Genomic DNA, 18,225 nt, shown 5'->3' with positions numbered 1-18,225 from the left:
TTACTGTTATCTTTAGAAAGTTCTAAATTTCGATATCAATGTCAGCTTATTTTGTATTTGTTGTAGGGCGTCCAAGGTATTTGAAACAGTTAATTATTTCTAAAGTTTTATTTTCAATCATGATTTTACCAGAACTGGAGATAATTCTTTAAAATCCATGATTTTTGTTTTCCCAGTTGATATTTGCATTTCAAAGTTTTTTTGCCCTTATGTTTAAGTAGTATATTGATCTTTGGAGTTCATCTTTATTTTCTGATATGATTATCTGGTCGTCTGCAAAGAAAAGGAAAGGGTATTAAGTGTAGTTTCACCATTCAGTTTAAATGCCGGTTTTATATTTTTCTTCAATTTCTTTACTGTTTCATCTATATAGATATTAAATAAGAGTGGTGACATTGGACATCCTCTTGACAAATTCCTCACTTTATTGATTTCGATTCAGTAACTTTTCCATTGATGCTATTTCGTTGTTCTGCTGCATGTTATTTATTGCAGCAAGCAATAAATAACATGCTTTCTTTGTACAGTCTTTGTTTAAGACTCTGTCAAAGGCTTTCAGATAGTCTATGAAGGCTGTCATCCTTTTTGGAAGTCAATTTTTAATTCGCAAAGTTTATGTGCAACTTATGTGCAACTTAGTTTTCACAGTTTTACTTCTGGTCTTTTTTATATATTGGTATGATATTTGCCTTATTCCAACATTCTGTGGATTTTTCCTTGTTGTCAGATATTGTTCAGCTAACGCCTTTTTATTCCCGTATACGGGGAGTAGGCGAGGCGAGGTCAGATATTGTTAAATAATTTTAAAATTCGTTTCTTTAATTGAATGCACGCATATTTTATAAGGTCGATATTTATTCCATCTTCTCTACGGAATTTTCCTGATTTTCAATGCCATATTGTTTGTTGAATTTCTTGTAATGCTATTTCTTCCTTTGTATAGTTAGTAGCTAGCATTATGTCAATTGAAGATTCGTTACTATCTTGTCATAAGTTTTGGAAGAAGTCCAGCCAGGTTTTATCTTATTATTTCAAATTTTACTTTTTCTATTACAGCATTATCCATATTTCTTAGAATATTGTACGTATTTGGTCTCTTTACTGTGAGATCTCTTTCCAGTTCTGCTGACCCATATTTCTGTATTATTTTTTTCGGGCTTGTTTTTTTTTTTTTTGCTATGACCCTTTTGTATTTATAAATAATTTTTCCTTTATAGTGGTTTTGTCTTTATTTGTGCGGTGTGACCAGAAAGGATCGTCTGAGAAATGACTATGTGAGGGGAACAATGAAAGTTAGGAAATTAGGAGTGAAGATACAGAAGACAAGGTTGAGATGGTTTGGTCATGTGATGAGGAGGGAGGACAAATATGTGGGAAGAAGGGTAATGCAGATGGAAGTGCAAGGAAGGAGGAAGTGTGGGTGTCCAAATAAGAGATGGAGGGAGCTGGTAGAATAGAACTTGAGGTTGAAGAACTTGGATGTAGTGACAGCCCAAGACAGGAGGATGTGGAGGAGACTCATCATCAACAGTGACCCCACTTAAGTGGGAGAAGCTGCAGAAGAAGAAGAAGAAGAAGAAGAGTGGTTTCATATTTATTCATTGATTGTATGTTTCTTTCTTGTTTTGTTTTATTGTTTCAATGTTTTCATCAAGTGTCTTATTCCTTTTCTCCTCTTTCATTGTTCCGAGGCATTCTGTTGCTGCATTTTTTTAAAAAAATATTTTTCTATTTTATCTATATATCATAATTTATTTGCTCTAGTTTTCCATTTACTATTTGGGAATAAAGGAAGTTGATACGTTTATCATAGAAGCGTTGAACTCTAAAAGATTCCTGGTGATTTCTCTTAACAGTGATTTGGTTAATTTTAAACCATGTTGGGATATTCTCGATTTTCCTTGTTAGAGATAATGATGAGATTCTATTTCTGTATTTCTAAATACCTGGCTATCTAATATCATATTAACTGTTTTCTCATTAGGTATCATATAGTCTATTATACTTTTTTGGGTTATTTATTTCCCAAGTGAATTTATGGAAATTTATATTTGAAAATTATATTAGTAATTTTTAATTCCTTATATGTGGAAAAATCCCTAAGTCTCTATCCATTTCTATCGAATGTTGTTTCACATTTGTTCTTATATTTGTACCTAGTTGGATTTTCCCTACTATGACATTGAAATCTTCGATTATTAAGTGATAATAATTTTGATTAATTTTATCTTTTATTTTTTGTAAATCTGAATAAAAGCCATTATCATATTCCTCTCTTCTCTCCTCTGGGGCATAGACTCCAACAAATATCAGGAATCCACGGCTTATTTTTAATCTTGGTTCTAGAAATCTCTCGCTCCAGTATTTGTAATGTGTGATATTTTTTAATAATGAATTAATGATGAATTAAGAATGAAATTATTAATGAATTAATAAAATTCATTATTCCTTCTTTTTCTCTTTCTTCCTTTTTGATTGCACTGTGGATATAGATGTAATTATCTGTTTCATCTGATTTTTTTTGTTGTTTTTGTTTCTGGTATTACTGCTAATTTGATATTTCTTTCTATTAGGGTTTTGTTTAGATACTGATATTTGTGACAGATACTCCTAACATTCCAAGCAGCCCAATTCCATATATTTTTGTTCATTTTCATTCTTTTCCCTTTCCTTATCCTACTCATATCCTGGACTGTACTTATGCAACGGTGCACGCAGATCTAGCTGGTGCCCCTGAAAAATTATGGCTAGTTAAACTAAGTTAAATTAAGGTCCCCAAACAATGACCTGGAGCACTCTGGCGCCTCGGGGCATCGCCTGCCTAGGGAAAAATATAAGTACGGCCCTGCTCATATCTGTTAACCTGTCCGAATCATTTATCCAGTGTGTCACTCCAGTTACTTTTTACTTGAAACATTGGAATGGGAAAAAATTCAGCGCGGTTGGTTACTGGCCATCCGCAGTCAAGTTTGGTGGTGGGACTGCCACTTTTAAATAAATAAATAAATAAATGTTTGTTTGATTATTTAATTGAGATTGCACAGCTATTGACAAACGAATGATTTAATCATAAAAACACCTCGATGAACTGCACCTCTGGATAAATTAATATTTAAGAAGAAAATGTTCATCAAGATTTCAGGTCTTTTGTTTTGTGATGTTATTTCATTATTTTTGTTTGTCTTTCTTTATGTCTTTTTGTTTGTTTATTTCTTGAGCATAATTTTAATAATAATCATATAAATGCAATGAATGAATCAGTTATTTAAATTGAAACTGTCCGATTTTCACAGTTTATTTTATAGAATTTGTTTATTAATTATGTTATTTATTCACTTATTATTATTATTATTTTTTAGTGTTCGAATCAACTATTTTCACCACAGTTTGTTTGTAAACAACTTTGTAACCTTTCGTGAACAACGTCAAGCAGTTTGACATTCTCGATACCACAGTCAACTCCGAATACACGTGATATTTTTAGGACTTCTGATTGGTTCTCAAAGTGCTTCCGTCTAAGGGCACAAGAGAATGGCTTCGTACTGAACTGTGATCGTATCTGGTTTGGTTAATAAACATTTCTTTGTTAAAAAATATTGTAATATTGTGCACGTTAAGTATTAGTATCATGTCAGCAGCAACTGTTCGATCTACTAGGCAACATGTAAGAAGAACTCGTAAAAAGAGCTTTAAACGGACAGTGTTTTCATCTAGAGTAAGCAGTTCAGGTAAGGTATCTTACAGGGCCTTAAGTAATATTCGGCGTCAGCTTGCAGAATAACATTACTGATTAAGTATGTGCTAAGTTGTATATGGTATTCTTAATTTCACAGAATGCAACTTGCATATATACCGAGACTTGGAGCCGAGATTTTATAGCGATTAATTATTAAGGTAGTAGTGTTCCGCTGTACAGTATTTTAACTCCGTTATATTCTTCACGACACCAGTAGTATCAACCAATGTTAATATTTTAGCTATTAATATTTCTTAATGATATTTTCTTTGTGGACAGCAGACTCTAATTTGACGGTTTCTTTAGAGAACACTGTTATCATGTTTTGGATTTAACTCCACGCTGTATTTAGAAATGTGTTTCGGATATACTGCAAAGAGGTATATAAAAATGAATTAGGCTATTTTAATTTTGCTGTATTAGGATTTCTCTTGAAAAAAAAAAAGAGAGATTTCCATTACAACACAGTGTTCGTTTATTTTTATTTAGCAGTTTTATTTCAATAAAATGTGAATGAGTAATAAGAAAAAACCATTAAGTAGAAGAGAAAAATAACATTGTCAATAATACTGTTGCATAAAGTAACTCAAATTAATTTTAGATTAAAATCGTGTGTACATTTAATTAAAATGCATATGACTTTATGAATATCAACAAAATCTTTCATATCAGATATTTGGTTGGTCGATTGGTAGAGCCTCTGCTACTAATGGCTCACGCGAAAAGTTAAGCAAGTTTGAGCGCGGTTAGTAGTTGGAAGGGATTCAATCGTTCGATGCTGTTCGCACACTTTCCCTCGATGAGTCTTTGGACTCCCAGGAGGTGTCAAATAGTAATTTGGTTTGTTTTCATTATGCACAACAACTGTACACTACATTTCAGCCCAACCACAAACACTGAAACCCGATTCTCGTTATCTAGATTTGTTCTGTAAAATCTTCCCCATGAAGCATTCTCAAAAAAAAAAGAAAAAAGTCACGGATTTCTTTGTTGGTATCCTCACCAGCACCATACATGCCATTGATATTGTTATAGGTTCTTTTATCTCTCATGTATATGATTGATTAATAGACAACAGTTTGAAATCTGTGACTAGAAAGTATTATCCTTGATTACTATGCAGAGTATTTAGGAAAGTAATACATTATTCATAAAGAGTCTATTCTCTATTTTAAAATTTCCAGCCTTAAAACATATCCTGCCAAATTATCATGCTTCAGTATGCATAGGTTTTCATAAATTGGTAGAGCCTCTGCTACTAATGGCTCACGCGAAAAATTAAGCAAGTTTGAGCGCGGTTAGTAGTTGGAAGGGGTTCAATCATTCGATGCTGTTCGCACACTTTCCCTCAACGAGTCTTTGGACTCCCAGGAGGTGTCAAAGCCATTAAGATAAGCTTTAACAATACTGGATGGCAAAATAAGTAAATTCTGTGACCAGACATGCATGTTTACTCTCAAGAATCGTGTAGTGCAAGATAGTTCTGTACAAGTTTCATGGATTTCATACAAACATGATAATAATTTGCAGTATTTACAGGTCCTTAAGATCCATGATGACATCCCCAGATTATCACCTTTCATAACCACAATTTTTAGGATAAGGCAGTCTTATGTATTAAGTCATACATCATAAAAGCAGATTTTATCCTTGGAGGGATGGGAATAGTTTAAGGTTTACAAGTGCATGAGGAGAATGTGTTTTAAATACTAAGTACTCTGGAAGTCTGTAAGCCAGTGGCAACAGATGGGATTTTACATTTTAAGAGATTGTGCTAAGGAACTGACAGCTCCAAGTCATCTGGCTGTTCATTAAATGTCTGGCTTCTGGGGAAATGCCCATGGAGTGTAAAGAGGGTAACATAGTGCCATTGCATAAGGCTGATGATAGAATGGATGTATCAAACTGTATACCAATTTGCATTTCTTCTATAATTGCTAAGATTTTCGAGAAATTAGTGAGAGATCATATACAAAATTGGGCAGCTGAGGGTAATGTTACTGTGAAGGTCAGCATGGATTTGTTAAGGAGTGGAGGTGCTCTTCTTTCGGTAATCTGCTGGCCTTTTATAATAAAGTAACAAGAGCAGTTGATGAGGGGGTAAGGGTATACTGCCATCCCTTTGGATTTTGCAAAGGCATTTGACAGGATAACCATGATAGGTTGATATTTAATTTGCAAAACATTGAGATTAGATATCACATTAGTCGAAAATATCAAGTTAATCGAAAATTGGATATCTAATGACATCAAAGTTATGTACAGGGGAGCAGTATCAAGAAAAAGCAAAGTCACACAAGGTTTTATAGGTCTCAGTACTGGAACTTTGCACTTTAATCTTTTTGTCACTGTATTGCAGGAAGAGATTCAGTTGTTGCAAATGATGTGAAGCTTGGAAGGATTATTAGTAATAGTATCACTGTGATGGCCTTTCAAGAGGATTTAAATAAGCTGGGCAGATGACCAAATGAGTTGGGATGTCAGTTTAATGCAGCTAAGTATAAGGTCTTGAAATTTTGAATCTGCTGTTGGGAATCTGCATACTCTCGTGGTAGAACTGTACAGGAGGAAGTGGAGGCAGCATTGGATTTAGGGTTGATAGTTAATAAAAAAATGTAAGTTTAGGGGACATATTGTGAAGATAATTCATAGGATTGCTACAATATTAAGGAGGACTTTGACCAGCAGAGAGTGGTGATTCCGTTATATAAGGTCTTGATCAGACTACATCTGAATTATTGTGCTCAGGTCTGATTACATGGCTTTGAAGAGTATAAATGAACCTTGTAGAGGGTACAGAGGCAGATTACAAAAAAGATATCAGAACTGTACAGTGTTAATTATGAGGATAGACTTTTTTGAGGGCATGCAAGTCACACAGTTTGGTGGATAAAAGGAGTTCCATGATTGAGACATTTAAACTGCTGAAAAGTATTTACAGGATTAATACTGGGAATATTTTTCATATAGTTGAATAAGGGGGAAAGGAACAAGTACCAAAGGCTATTCCTGAAAGTTTCAGATGGAATCAGTAAGTAAGTGAATGAAAAGTAGCTTTTTTTTACATGGAGGATAGTTCAGTAATAGAATGCATTGCATAATAGGATGGTGAATGGATTTAAGGACTGACATGATTAAACTGTTGTCTAAGATGGGCCTCATGCAGAGAGTCTGACTACATGGAAGTCCTGAATAGTAATAATAATAATTATAATAATAACGTGTACAGTTATATGTTATAAATGGGACATTACATCAAGCAATATATAGTCTATATTTGAGTTGAAAGTCAGCAGTTAGAATTGAAGGAAGTACAGAAAGATTGTTTTAAGAGTAAAATCAGGTGTGAGACAAGGCTTCACACTATCTTTACTTGTATTCATCATCTGTATGGATCACATTATGAAAGAAGTGGCATTAAACCTGATATTAAAATTGTATATATTAATCTCAACTGTTTATGTAGGTAATACTGTTCTCTGATATAAGTCAGAGGGATGAGTCTTCGGACTCCTTGGAGGTGTCATGAAATAATAATAATAATAAATTGAAACAGATTTGTATGAAAATCAGCAAAAAATCATATTATGTAAATAGGCATGAACATTGAAAATATCAACAACATCCCGAGTAGATTTCTTTTAGAACAGTGTTTCCCAAACCTTCAGTACCCCCCCCCCCCTACAAGCAAAGGTAATTTGGGAGAAGCTATAATAATATTTCATTCAAACATGAATAATTGTAACTATTTATTTTTTAACATTTGCATTATAATAAATTGTAAGCATTAATTATTAAATATATTTTTAGTTATACAAATCCAATACACATCCAGTAGAAATAAAAATTATGAAATTTAAATTTTCAGTAATAAAAATGTTTAATGTGATGAATTAAATTCTTTTTTGTTGGGAAGAGGTTATTTTAGTGAAATCTGGTTCTCTTTCTATATATATACAGTATATATATATATATATATATAGAACCAGATTTCAGTAAAAAAAAAAATTTTTTTTAAGCCATACATGGGGCTCCAGGTCTAGGAAATTTTTTTTAGGTTAACAAGTGCAGAAAACCCAGTAGATGAATGCATGAGCTGTGAAACAATCACTGAGACGATTTAAGATACAAATTATTCAGAAAGTTAGTGGAGTGTTCCAACTGTGTGGTTCAAACTATTTCTTGCCTTGTCAATGGATGCAACCATAAGAGGCCATTCAATACACCAAAAGACATTTTGTTTAAAAATTCCTTTAGATTTGTAGTTATTGAAAAATTAATTATATAATAGACCAGCACTTATTTGACTATAGGGCATTAAACATATCATCATCATCAAATTCTTGCCACGTACTCAAGGGGTGTACAGGATATGATAGTAGTACATGAAAAATATTACATCATTACTAACTTTCTATCTACAATTTTCCTCCAAATCAGTCTGTTACTTGTCAAGACTCCAACATTATCAGATCTTATATTTCTATCGTCTAAGGCACTTTGTACCATATCAATCCACCTATATCTTGTTCTTCCTCTGGGTCGTTTTGCTGCCGGCCTGACAGAAAACACTTGTTTTGCTAATCTTTTTTTGCCCATTTTGTTTAAGTGACCATACCACCTGAGATTAGCTCTGCTAATGTATTCCTGGATGCTGACATTGTCAAATTCTTTCCTAATATCCTCGTTTTTAATATGATATTGCCATTGATGCTATCTGTTCATCCCCTAATCTTTTTCAGGACTCTCATATCTGCGGTCTCTAGTCTTTGGTCAAGGTCACTTCTGACCCAGCTCTCAGATACATAAGTTAAAACTGGTTTGAACACTGTCTTGTATACAGCTAATTTAGTGTTCCGACTAATTTCTCTCTTATTCCATATGAATTTATTCAATTGACTTCCCACCATACCAGCTTTGCTGATTCTGTTGTCTGTTTCTTTATTTAATTTACCAACTTTGCTAAAAATCATGCCTAAGTAGGTGAAATGTTTTACTTGTTCCACAGGGTCTCCATTCACAACACAGTTGACATTTTCAATGATTCTGCCTATTTTCATTGTCTTTATCTTTGTCTTTTTATTGCTGACCTTCATACCATATCTATTACAACAGTTATTCAATTTAGTCAGAGAATCTTGCAGACTTGTAGCGGATTTATTTAGAAGTATAACATCATCCGCATAAAGCAAAGAGCTGACATTAACATCTCCAATTTTGATGTCAGGTTTAACACTTTCCTTCATAATGTGATCCATATAGATAATGAATAACAGAGAGGATAATGTACATCCTTGTCTCACACCAGATTTAACATTAAACCATCTTCCTATACTTCCTTCACTTCTAACTGCTGACTTGCAACTCAAATAAAGACTAAGTATTGCTTGATATAATGCCCCATTGATACCATATAACTGTAGCATATTGAATAGCTTCTCTCTTGGCACCTTGTCATATGCCTTTTCCAAATCGACAAAACTTAAATACAGATCTTTGTTATATTCCCATGCTTTCTCGACTATTTGTCGTAAAGTGAAGATCTGATCCTGACAGCCTCTATTTGGCCTGAATCCAGCTTGTTCTTCACCAAGCTTTTCTTCCACAATTCTTCTCAACTGTTTCTCAAGTATTCTTGCATAGATCTTGCCAGGAACACTCAGTAGGGAAATACCTCTGTAATTCTCACATTCAGTTTTATTTCCCTTTTTATATATGGGTACTATGAGAACTCTACTCCAATCATTGGGAATTCGTCCCTCTGTCCAGGCTTTCTGAACTATGCAGTGCAGCCACTGTAAGACTCTTATGCCACCGTACTTCAGCATTTCTGGTCGAATATCATCTACTCCTGCTGCCTTTCCACATTTCAAGCCTTTGATGGCTTTTTCTACTTCAAGTATGGATATGTATTCCTGACTGCATGCCTATCCACCTTCTTGATATTTATTTTCTATATTCTTGCCAAAGTCCTCCCATGACTTTTGTTTAGCTAGTTTTACGCAGTGTTTAGCTTTCTTACATTTGTCTCTGTATTCTCTAAGAGCACGAGCTCACTTATTTGCCTAGAACTTTTGATATGCTTTCTTCTTCTTTTCCTTTACTGCCTCTTTAACTTCCTGTGTCCACCAAGGAGTTCTGATTTTTCTATTCTTGCAGACAACCTCACTACATGCCTCTCTGGCTGAATCAATCATAGTTTCTTCAAGGCTTGCTACTGAATCTCCAAGGTTTGATTCCTGTTCTCAAACTCTCATTTTTTCTTCAATAATCTTTGTGTATTTTAGTCTACAGTTCACATCTGAGAGCCGCTCAACTTTTATTCGCTTTAAAACTTTCTTACATGTCATTCTTTTCAATATGAAATTCAATTTTATCCTGCTCAAGACTAAATAGTGATCACTTCCAATTTCAAATCCTCTGTACACTCTGGAGCCCTGCACCAGGGAGAAAACATCACTATCAACAATAACATAGTCAATGAGACTTTTCTTATTCCTTGCCTCTTCTCTCCATGTGAAGTTTTGCACATTTTTATGTTGGAACATGGTGTTAGTAATAACCAGTCCATGTCCTTAGCAGAAATCCAACAGGTATTTGCCATTATTATTAGCTTTGCTCTTTTCTCCAAATTTTCCCAAAATATTTTTAAATGTCCGACAATCATTTCCTACTCTGCTATTCAGATCCCCAACAAGGACCAACTTTTCCTTTTTCATTGTGTCAGTTGCTTTTTCTAAAGATCAAAAAAATTCCTCCACTTCTACCTTAGTAGAACCTTCTGTGGGACCATAGGCACAAATAAGTCTCATTGTCTAGTTCCCCATTCTCATATTTGCCCACATCACTCTACTTGAGACTGCCTGCCATTCAAGAAGATTAGCCTCGTATTTTGTGTTGAATACTATGGCTACTCCTTCTTTTCCTTGATTGGCATTTCCTGAATATAACATATTTTTCAGTCACCAGTTTTTGTCTTTTTTGTTTCAGTCACCCCTATTATGTCGATCTGGTACTTATCTAATTCCTCATCTAGCTCCATTTCTTTGCCATTCAGGCTTCTTATGTTGATAGTACCGATCTTTAACTCTGGTGATGTTGAGTTGGGGTGTGTTTTCAGATTTGTTCCAGTAGCTGCCTTTTTGTTGTTCGGCCTGGTTCCCTGGCAAAAACAACAGGGGCCTTGTTTAACCGGGCAATGCCCCAGCCGGCATGAAATTTTGTCATGTTGTACCATCTTTTTTTTTTTTTTTGGTTTAAGCCAATAAGAATACAATTTGGTTGGCTAAATCCCCAAAATCCTGCCCATCCCCGCTCGTTCAATATCCAAGTAGATATCCAACAGGGTGCACCACGAGAAGGTGAGGATTGGACATTAGGTCAGAAGCCCTGGTCGGTTCTTAGCATTTCTTTAACACTTTCATTGCCAAGCTGAAAATTGGAATTTCGTGTGGTGGCCAAATTTTTTTTATTTTTTTTAGTTAGTGATGTCCATGCGATAACGCGTGATCGGCCATTTGATGAGAACTCGCAGCACGCAATATCGCGTGATCATGTGATATCATTCATTGCCAAGCTGAAAATTGGAATTTCGTGTGGTGGCCAAATTTTTTATATTTTTTATTTAGTTAGCGATGTCCACGCTATAACGCGTGATCGGCCATTTGGTGAGAGCTCGCATCACGCGATATCGCTTGATTGGTAATTGGTAATGAACATGTTAAAGGCTATGTGGAGGTCTCCTCTCAGTTATACAGCTTTGACTCTTAAGCACCCCCCCCCCCCCCCATTAAACATATAGGCGTAATAAAGGAAAACAACCAGAAAGTGTCTCATACCCCCCTAAAAATCTAAAGATGCGAAACATACTTTGGGAAAACTGCTCTAGAACAAGTAAAACATTTCAACTATTTAGGCACAATTTTTAGTGATGGCAGATTAAGTCTGGAAATAGATAAAAGTGAGTGGACTGGTATGGTGAAGAGTCATTCAATTAAATTTCTGTGGAATAAGAGACATGTTAGTCAAAACACTAAACTAACTGTATACATGATGTTTGAACCAGTTTCAACGTATGGATTTGTTAGCTGGATTAGAAATGAAATACTTGATGAAAGACAGGACACAAACAAGTATAACAATTCTGAGAAAAATTAGGGTGTAAACATATAGGTGTAAATAATGATATTAAAAAGGAAGAGGCTTGACTTTGTTAGCATTTTAGGAATGTGTGAGCAATTCTCCTGAAGTGGTGTGACTTAAAGAATGAGAAATGAAAGGTTAGGAAAACAGAAGTTCATAAAATAAAGACCCAGATGAAGACCAAGATTTATATGGGTTGATGCACTTTTAAGTCCATTAGTATTGAGTATACTAGTATTTCTAAATTTATATATTTACCTGCATTTTCATTTCAGTATATTGCTATTCACGATGATATTTTATCAGTTTTTAACAATTTATGTAGTGTCTTATGATTGGATAGTATTTTCAAGTGCTTTGGTTCAAGTTTCAGTTTAACAGAGCAATTTGCTGTATTATAAGAATCATATTGTCAAAGTAAAAATTTAATCATGAAATAAATTAAAGATACCAAGAAATTATATACTTGTTTAATCCTTTATCCAAGTGTAACCAAACAAAGTTTACGCTTAAAGTATTTTCAGGACTGGGGCAACTTGTGGTAAAGGTGGTATGACTTCACATCACTTGCCTTAGTATCACTGTTTCGACCTTTATTGAAGTCTCATCAGTGGGACCCAGACCCAGAGGTGATATCATGGTTGAAGTAGTGCAGAAGTCATACTTTCATATACGAGTTGCCAAAAGGTTTCACACCTTATTGTTATAATACTCTGGATTAGAGATAGATAGTTGTTGAAAGTTTTTTACTTGGTTATACTATAAATTAAAGATACCAAGAAGTTATATGTCATATTTTTCCATGTATAAAACTATACTTTTTTCTAAAATTTTTAGACCAAAAATTGGGGGTCATCTCATACATGGGGGAGGGGGTAACCAGTTGAGAGACCTGTGGTTTCGTGGCAAAACTGGCGGTACCCTCTCTCCATGAACAGGCTTCCGCCAATCATTAGCCTTTGCTTGATTGATGTCATTAACAGCTAATTCTGAATAAACCAATCAGAATCCTGAAAGCATTCATACATCTGCAACTCATGGGTGGAGTATGTTAATACATTAACAATATTTTGAGCACTAGCCCATAAAAATGTCTGAAAATAAAAAACGATTTTCATATTCTTCGAAATTCAAGTTAAAAGTCATCAATTATGCAAAAGAACATGGAAATAAAGTTTCAGAGAGACAGTTTGGACCTCCTTCCACAGAGTGTATGATTAGACCATGGAAGAAAACAGGAAGAACAACTACTCAATATGCCAAAAAAGAACAGGGCCTTAAGAGGAAAACCAGCAAAATGGCCAAACTTGGAGCAGAGGCTTATGGAGCAGCTCCAGAGTGGGATATGTGTGTCAACCAAGCTTATTCAATATGAGACAAAAAGGTTTGCAAGAGAAATGAACATTGTTGATTTCACAGGAAAAGCAAAATGGTGCTTCAACTTCATGAGGAGAGAAGGATTGACAATTTTAACTAATAACTTTTTTACAGAATTTCTTCTGTAACTTTAATTTCTAAAAGTTCTTATTTTCTTTTGCACAACTTCATCTCATTGTTCACTGTCTGAGTAAATGACCTTTTCCTACCAGTTTTGCAATAACTTTCTAAGGTTTGGTTCTTGTTTTCATAAGAATTGCTCTACCAATTGATTTCATAAGAAATTGATTGGTAGAGCCTCCTAGTATGCATGAGTCCATAGTTCACATGGGAGAGAAAGTTCTTTGAGTTATGATTCTTTTCAAAACTGTAGTTACATTTTTATTTTCAATAGGATACTCATTTTTATCCTAAGACTCATCCTATTTGAGTCTTCCAAATCTTTTTCAATTATTATTTATTATTAGTATGCTCATCCATCCTGTTTTCACAAAAATTGTCCTGGCATCCTTGGATTTGCCAGCAAAGGTTGGTCAATTGGTAGAGCCTCTGCTACTAATGGCTCACACAAAAAGTTAAGCAAGTTCAAGCATGGTTAGTAGTTGGAAGGGGTTAATAGTTCGATGCTGTTGACACACTCTCCCTTGATGAGTCTTTGGACTCCCTGGAGGTGTCAAATAATAATAATATACTTTAACGATTCCAATATACCCCCCCCCCTTTTTTTTTCTTATAATGGTACTTGTGCCATATTAAAGATTATTAGATTGCACGTATTCACCAGAATAAATAATTTTATTTATTGCAAATGTTTCAACTAGAAGCTGATGATGACCAGTTAGTTTCTGGTTGAATATTTGCAATAATAAAAGTTAATATTTGCAATAATAAAAGTTAATATTTATTCTTGTGAATATGGTTATCTAATAATCTGATATGTCCAAATTTTCAGTGATAAAATGTTTTCATAGTAGCATTCATGAAATTAATAGCTGTTGCAGAACTAAAGAGTATTATTTTATTCTGATAACTTGTCACTCATATATGGATTTATTTCCATTATCAAAATGTTAGACTTTTTTCTTTTCAGAGCCGACAGTATCATGCACAATAGCATTTGAATTCATTTAATTCAATTAATTGAGAAGTTGTCTAATTCTATAATGCAGTAATAGAATATGTACAAGAATTGGCTCATCTTGTTATAGTTGATTCTGTGTCCTGAGCAGCACTGAATAAAACTGTAGCATAGAAAACATCATACTATATTAGCAGCTATAAACTCGTCATCTAAATTTTCACTTGATGGACTGAAATACACTCAGGTCTCTTTTTATGCATAACTTTTTTATGTGGTTTTGAAGTTATGTGATGCATATTTCATGCAAATTCAATCGTTTCCTGTTGTACATAACAAACGGCATGCTGCAGCACATTCTGGCATAACATGTAAGCAGTGAGTGTCCGTGAAGTTTAATTTTGCATGTGAGTAAATGTTTCTTTTCATTATCGTAATTCTAAATTTTGCTAATTTTTATTTTAAAGATTTAATTTGGCCCAATGGAGGAAAAAAAGCACCAAAGAAAAGCAATCAAATAAGTCAAATAAGAAAATCTGTAATTTCTGACACAAAACTAAGTGCCAAATTATCATCGTATTCAAGAGATGCTTTATTAGAAAAAACGGAACAAGCGCTCGTAATTTGGATTGAAGAATTAACTCAAAGAAGAATTTCTATAAGTGATTATATAATTAGGTTATTTAAAAGAGGGGTCCGCCAAGGCAATGTGATCTCCCCAAATCTATTTACCAGCACTTTAGAATACATTCTGAAAAAAATAGACCTAAACAGAGGAATAAGCATAGATGGTGAAAAGCTACAAATCTTATGTTTGCCGATGATCTAGTACTGATATCCCACAATCCAAAAGACCTAGAAGAAATGGGTGAAAAAGTATACACAAACAGCAGTAAGATAGGCTTAGAAATGAATCTAGAAAAAACAAAATGGATCAAAAGCATCTACACAAGTGACAGTCGCCTATGTATTGATAACATCCCTATAGAACAAGTTGACTCATACAGGTACTTAGGAAAAACAATAAAAATGAATAACGATTTATCTGAAGAACTAGCAAAAAGAAAGAAAGCTGCATGGCTATCATTCAACAGACTAAAAGAAACACTTACTGATCCAAATCTTGACATCTCTCCGAAGGCAAAACTATTTAATAGTGATATTCTACCATCACTCACATATGGATCAGAAACATGGAGCACAACAAGAAAAGAAGAAGAGACTCTCAGAATAAATAACGCAGCTTGCAATAGAATGCAGGATTTGTAACATCAGCAGAATGGAACATGTTAGAAACACGGAACTAAGAAAGTGATCAGGCATAAAAGATGTGGTAACTGCAGTATATGAAAGCAAGATGAGATGGGCAGGTCACATAGCCGGACTCAGGGATAACAGATGAACATATAGAATATTCAACTGGCAACCAAGAATAAAGATAAAACCAGGAAGACCACCTACAGGATGGGAAGATCCACTAGTGAAATCTATGGGTATAACATGGAAGAGAGAGGATCGAGATCGTTGAAGGCATCTTTGTGACCTGCACTCATGGAGAAATCCTGAGTGAAACACGGGTCCATCAAGGTAATCAAGGTTATTTAATTAAACAAAAAGCTCTTCAGTTCATGAAACAGATTAAGCAATCGGAGCCATCTACTTCCGCTTCCCAGGCTGATAAAGAATTTTCGGCTAGCAAAGGATGGCTAACCGATTTTTTAAAAAGGAATGCACTTCATAACGTGAAGGTTACAGGTGAGGTTGCAGCAGCAGATAAAGATGCAGCCAAAAATTTTCAAGAGAAGTTAGCCAAAATTATTTAAGATGGTGGATATTGTCCCAATCAGGTGTTTAATGCTGATGAAACAGGATTGTTTTGGAAGAAAATGCCTAGTCGAACTTACATTGCAAAGTCTGAGAAAAAAGCAAGTGGATGTAAAGTAAGCAAAAATCGGGTAACATTACTTTGTAGCAATGCATCAGAGGGATCGAATGTTGAAAGCACTCCTAGTAAATCGATCTCTAAGACTACATGCTCTAAAAGGCAAAGATATAAAACAGCTGTCGGTACATTGAATGGCTAATACAAAGGCCTGGGTAACAACTGCTGTATTTACTGAATGGTTCAAAATTGCTTTTTACCAGAAGTGGAAACATATATGAAGCAAAAAAGCTCTCGATTTTAAAGTTTTATTAATTGTTGACAATGCACCAGGTCATCTGCATTTAGAACATCCAGATGTGCAGGTAGTGTTTTTTCCACCCAGTACGACAAGCATTATTCAGCCATTAGATCAAGGCATAATTGCTAATTTTAAAAAATATTATGTTAAGCACACTTTTCAATTAAGCACACATATATATTGGATAAACTAGAAAATGAATCATTAACAGTAACCGACGTTTGAAAAAAATTTTCTATTTTTGACTGTTTAAATCATGTTGCATCTGCTATCGCTGAAATAAGACCACAAACTTTAAATGCCTGCTGGAAAACAGCTTGGCCTGGATGTGTTGCAAACAGTGCAACCATTCAAACATCTATATTATCAGCTGAAATCATTACTTTGGCACATGGAATTGGTGGAGAAGGTTTTGATATCACTGATTACATTGTCAGAAGAAAAAAATCAGCACAGAATGAGGGTGAAGCTAATTCTGCTTGTGAAGAACCATTGCCTTTACCATATAGATCTTATGCACTGACTATCTCTTCTGGTGATGAAAGTGGATTATATGCGGTTTTCTGTGGAATATATCTACCGCATAAAAAGAGTCCTGACTGTAATTTATTGAGCAAATTCTAAAAAGTTATACTGAATAAACACTGCATTTTGGAATTATCATCAGACTTCTATTAGTGATATTGTTATGATTATACAGGTATCTCCTTGGAGTCAGAGGACTCATCATGGCAGATTCGTTATTCACACACTAGCCATCATATACACAATACCTATCATATCTCTCCTTAAACTCATTCACTGCTGAAGCACCAACAACCACCTCTGGCAACCCATTCACCACCCTCCAAGAAAAAAATCTCGTCCTAATACCCTTGCTAACCACACTTTTACATAACTTCCACTGGTGATCCATTGTTCTCTCCTGTCTTGCTATGTACAGAAAACGTCTTCAGTATCAATTGTATCCCTTAAATAACTTAAAGGCTTCTATCATTTCTCCTCTTTTTGCCTATCAGCTAATTTTTGAAGCCTACAGACCATATCTATCTATCATAGGAAGTATTCCATACACCTGCCATAATCTTTGTCACTTGCCTTTGGTTCCTCTCCACAACTTCATCTCCATGGAATCAGAGTGTCCAGATCTGTGCATAGTAGTTCAGATGTGGCCTTATTTAGGGAAACAATAATAGCCTCTCTATTCCTGCTTGTTAGTGCGTGTTCTTCAACAACCATGTAATCTGATGTGCTTTTTTGGTTACCTTTGTAATATGTCCTCTAAACTTCAGCTCCCTGCCCACAATCACACTGAAGTTCGTTTTGAAGATATGTAAACCATTGTTGATTTATTTGGATTAAATGAAATCCAGCTTCAAAAATAAGCAATCAAAGAGATCAGAATGACATTTGGAATTGGGAGAATGATAAAGGCAGCAGGTGAATGATACAAAGTGTGGCAATGAAATCTTAGACCACAAAAAAAAAAGGGGAGGGGATTCTTCGTTAGGTATTCTTTTTGGCATGGAATACCAGTGGAACTAAGGCACAAGAACCTCCCTTGTTGCTGAAGGAATTGCGTAGAATGTAATTTGGACAGTTAAGTTGGGTTATGGTTATGGTGGAGATTTGAAGCTCCATCAGAAATAGAACAATAGGTTTGGATGTCTAATTGTATCTAAATTTATGCATTAAAATTAAATTATTGA

The 18,225-nt window shown here is 34.6% G+C and overlaps 1 protein-coding gene across 2 annotated transcripts in view; it reads left to right on the top strand.

Moving 5' to 3' along the window:
- Nucleotides 1–3,534: 3,534 nt before the first annotated feature.
- Nucleotides 3,535–18,225, top strand: part of FBXO11 (F-box protein 11) — a 412,771-nt gene continuing 398,080 nt past the window's right edge. Inside the window, exon 1 of one of the 2 annotated variants that reach the window (XM_090399679.1) lies at nt 3,535–3,728. In XM_090399679.1, coding sequence (XP_090255805.1) covers nt 3,629–3,728 — 100 coding nt within the window. In that variant the 5' untranslated portion in view covers nt 3,535–3,628. Of the gene's footprint in view, nt 3,729–4,034; nt 4,117–18,225 lie in introns of those variants that run through there. The other variant, XM_090399680.1, reaches the window with a different exon arrangement.

The sequence above is a fragment of the Typopeltis vanoorti genome, chromosome 10 (assembly GCF_054136105.1).
Source record: "Typopeltis vanoorti isolate ZY-2024b chromosome 10, IOZ_Tvanoo_1.0, whole genome shotgun sequence".
Lineage (NCBI taxonomy): Eukaryota > Metazoa > Arthropoda > Arachnida > Uropygi > Thelyphonidae > Typopeltis > Typopeltis vanoorti.
This window is presented reverse-complemented; position numbering and strand designations above follow the sequence as displayed.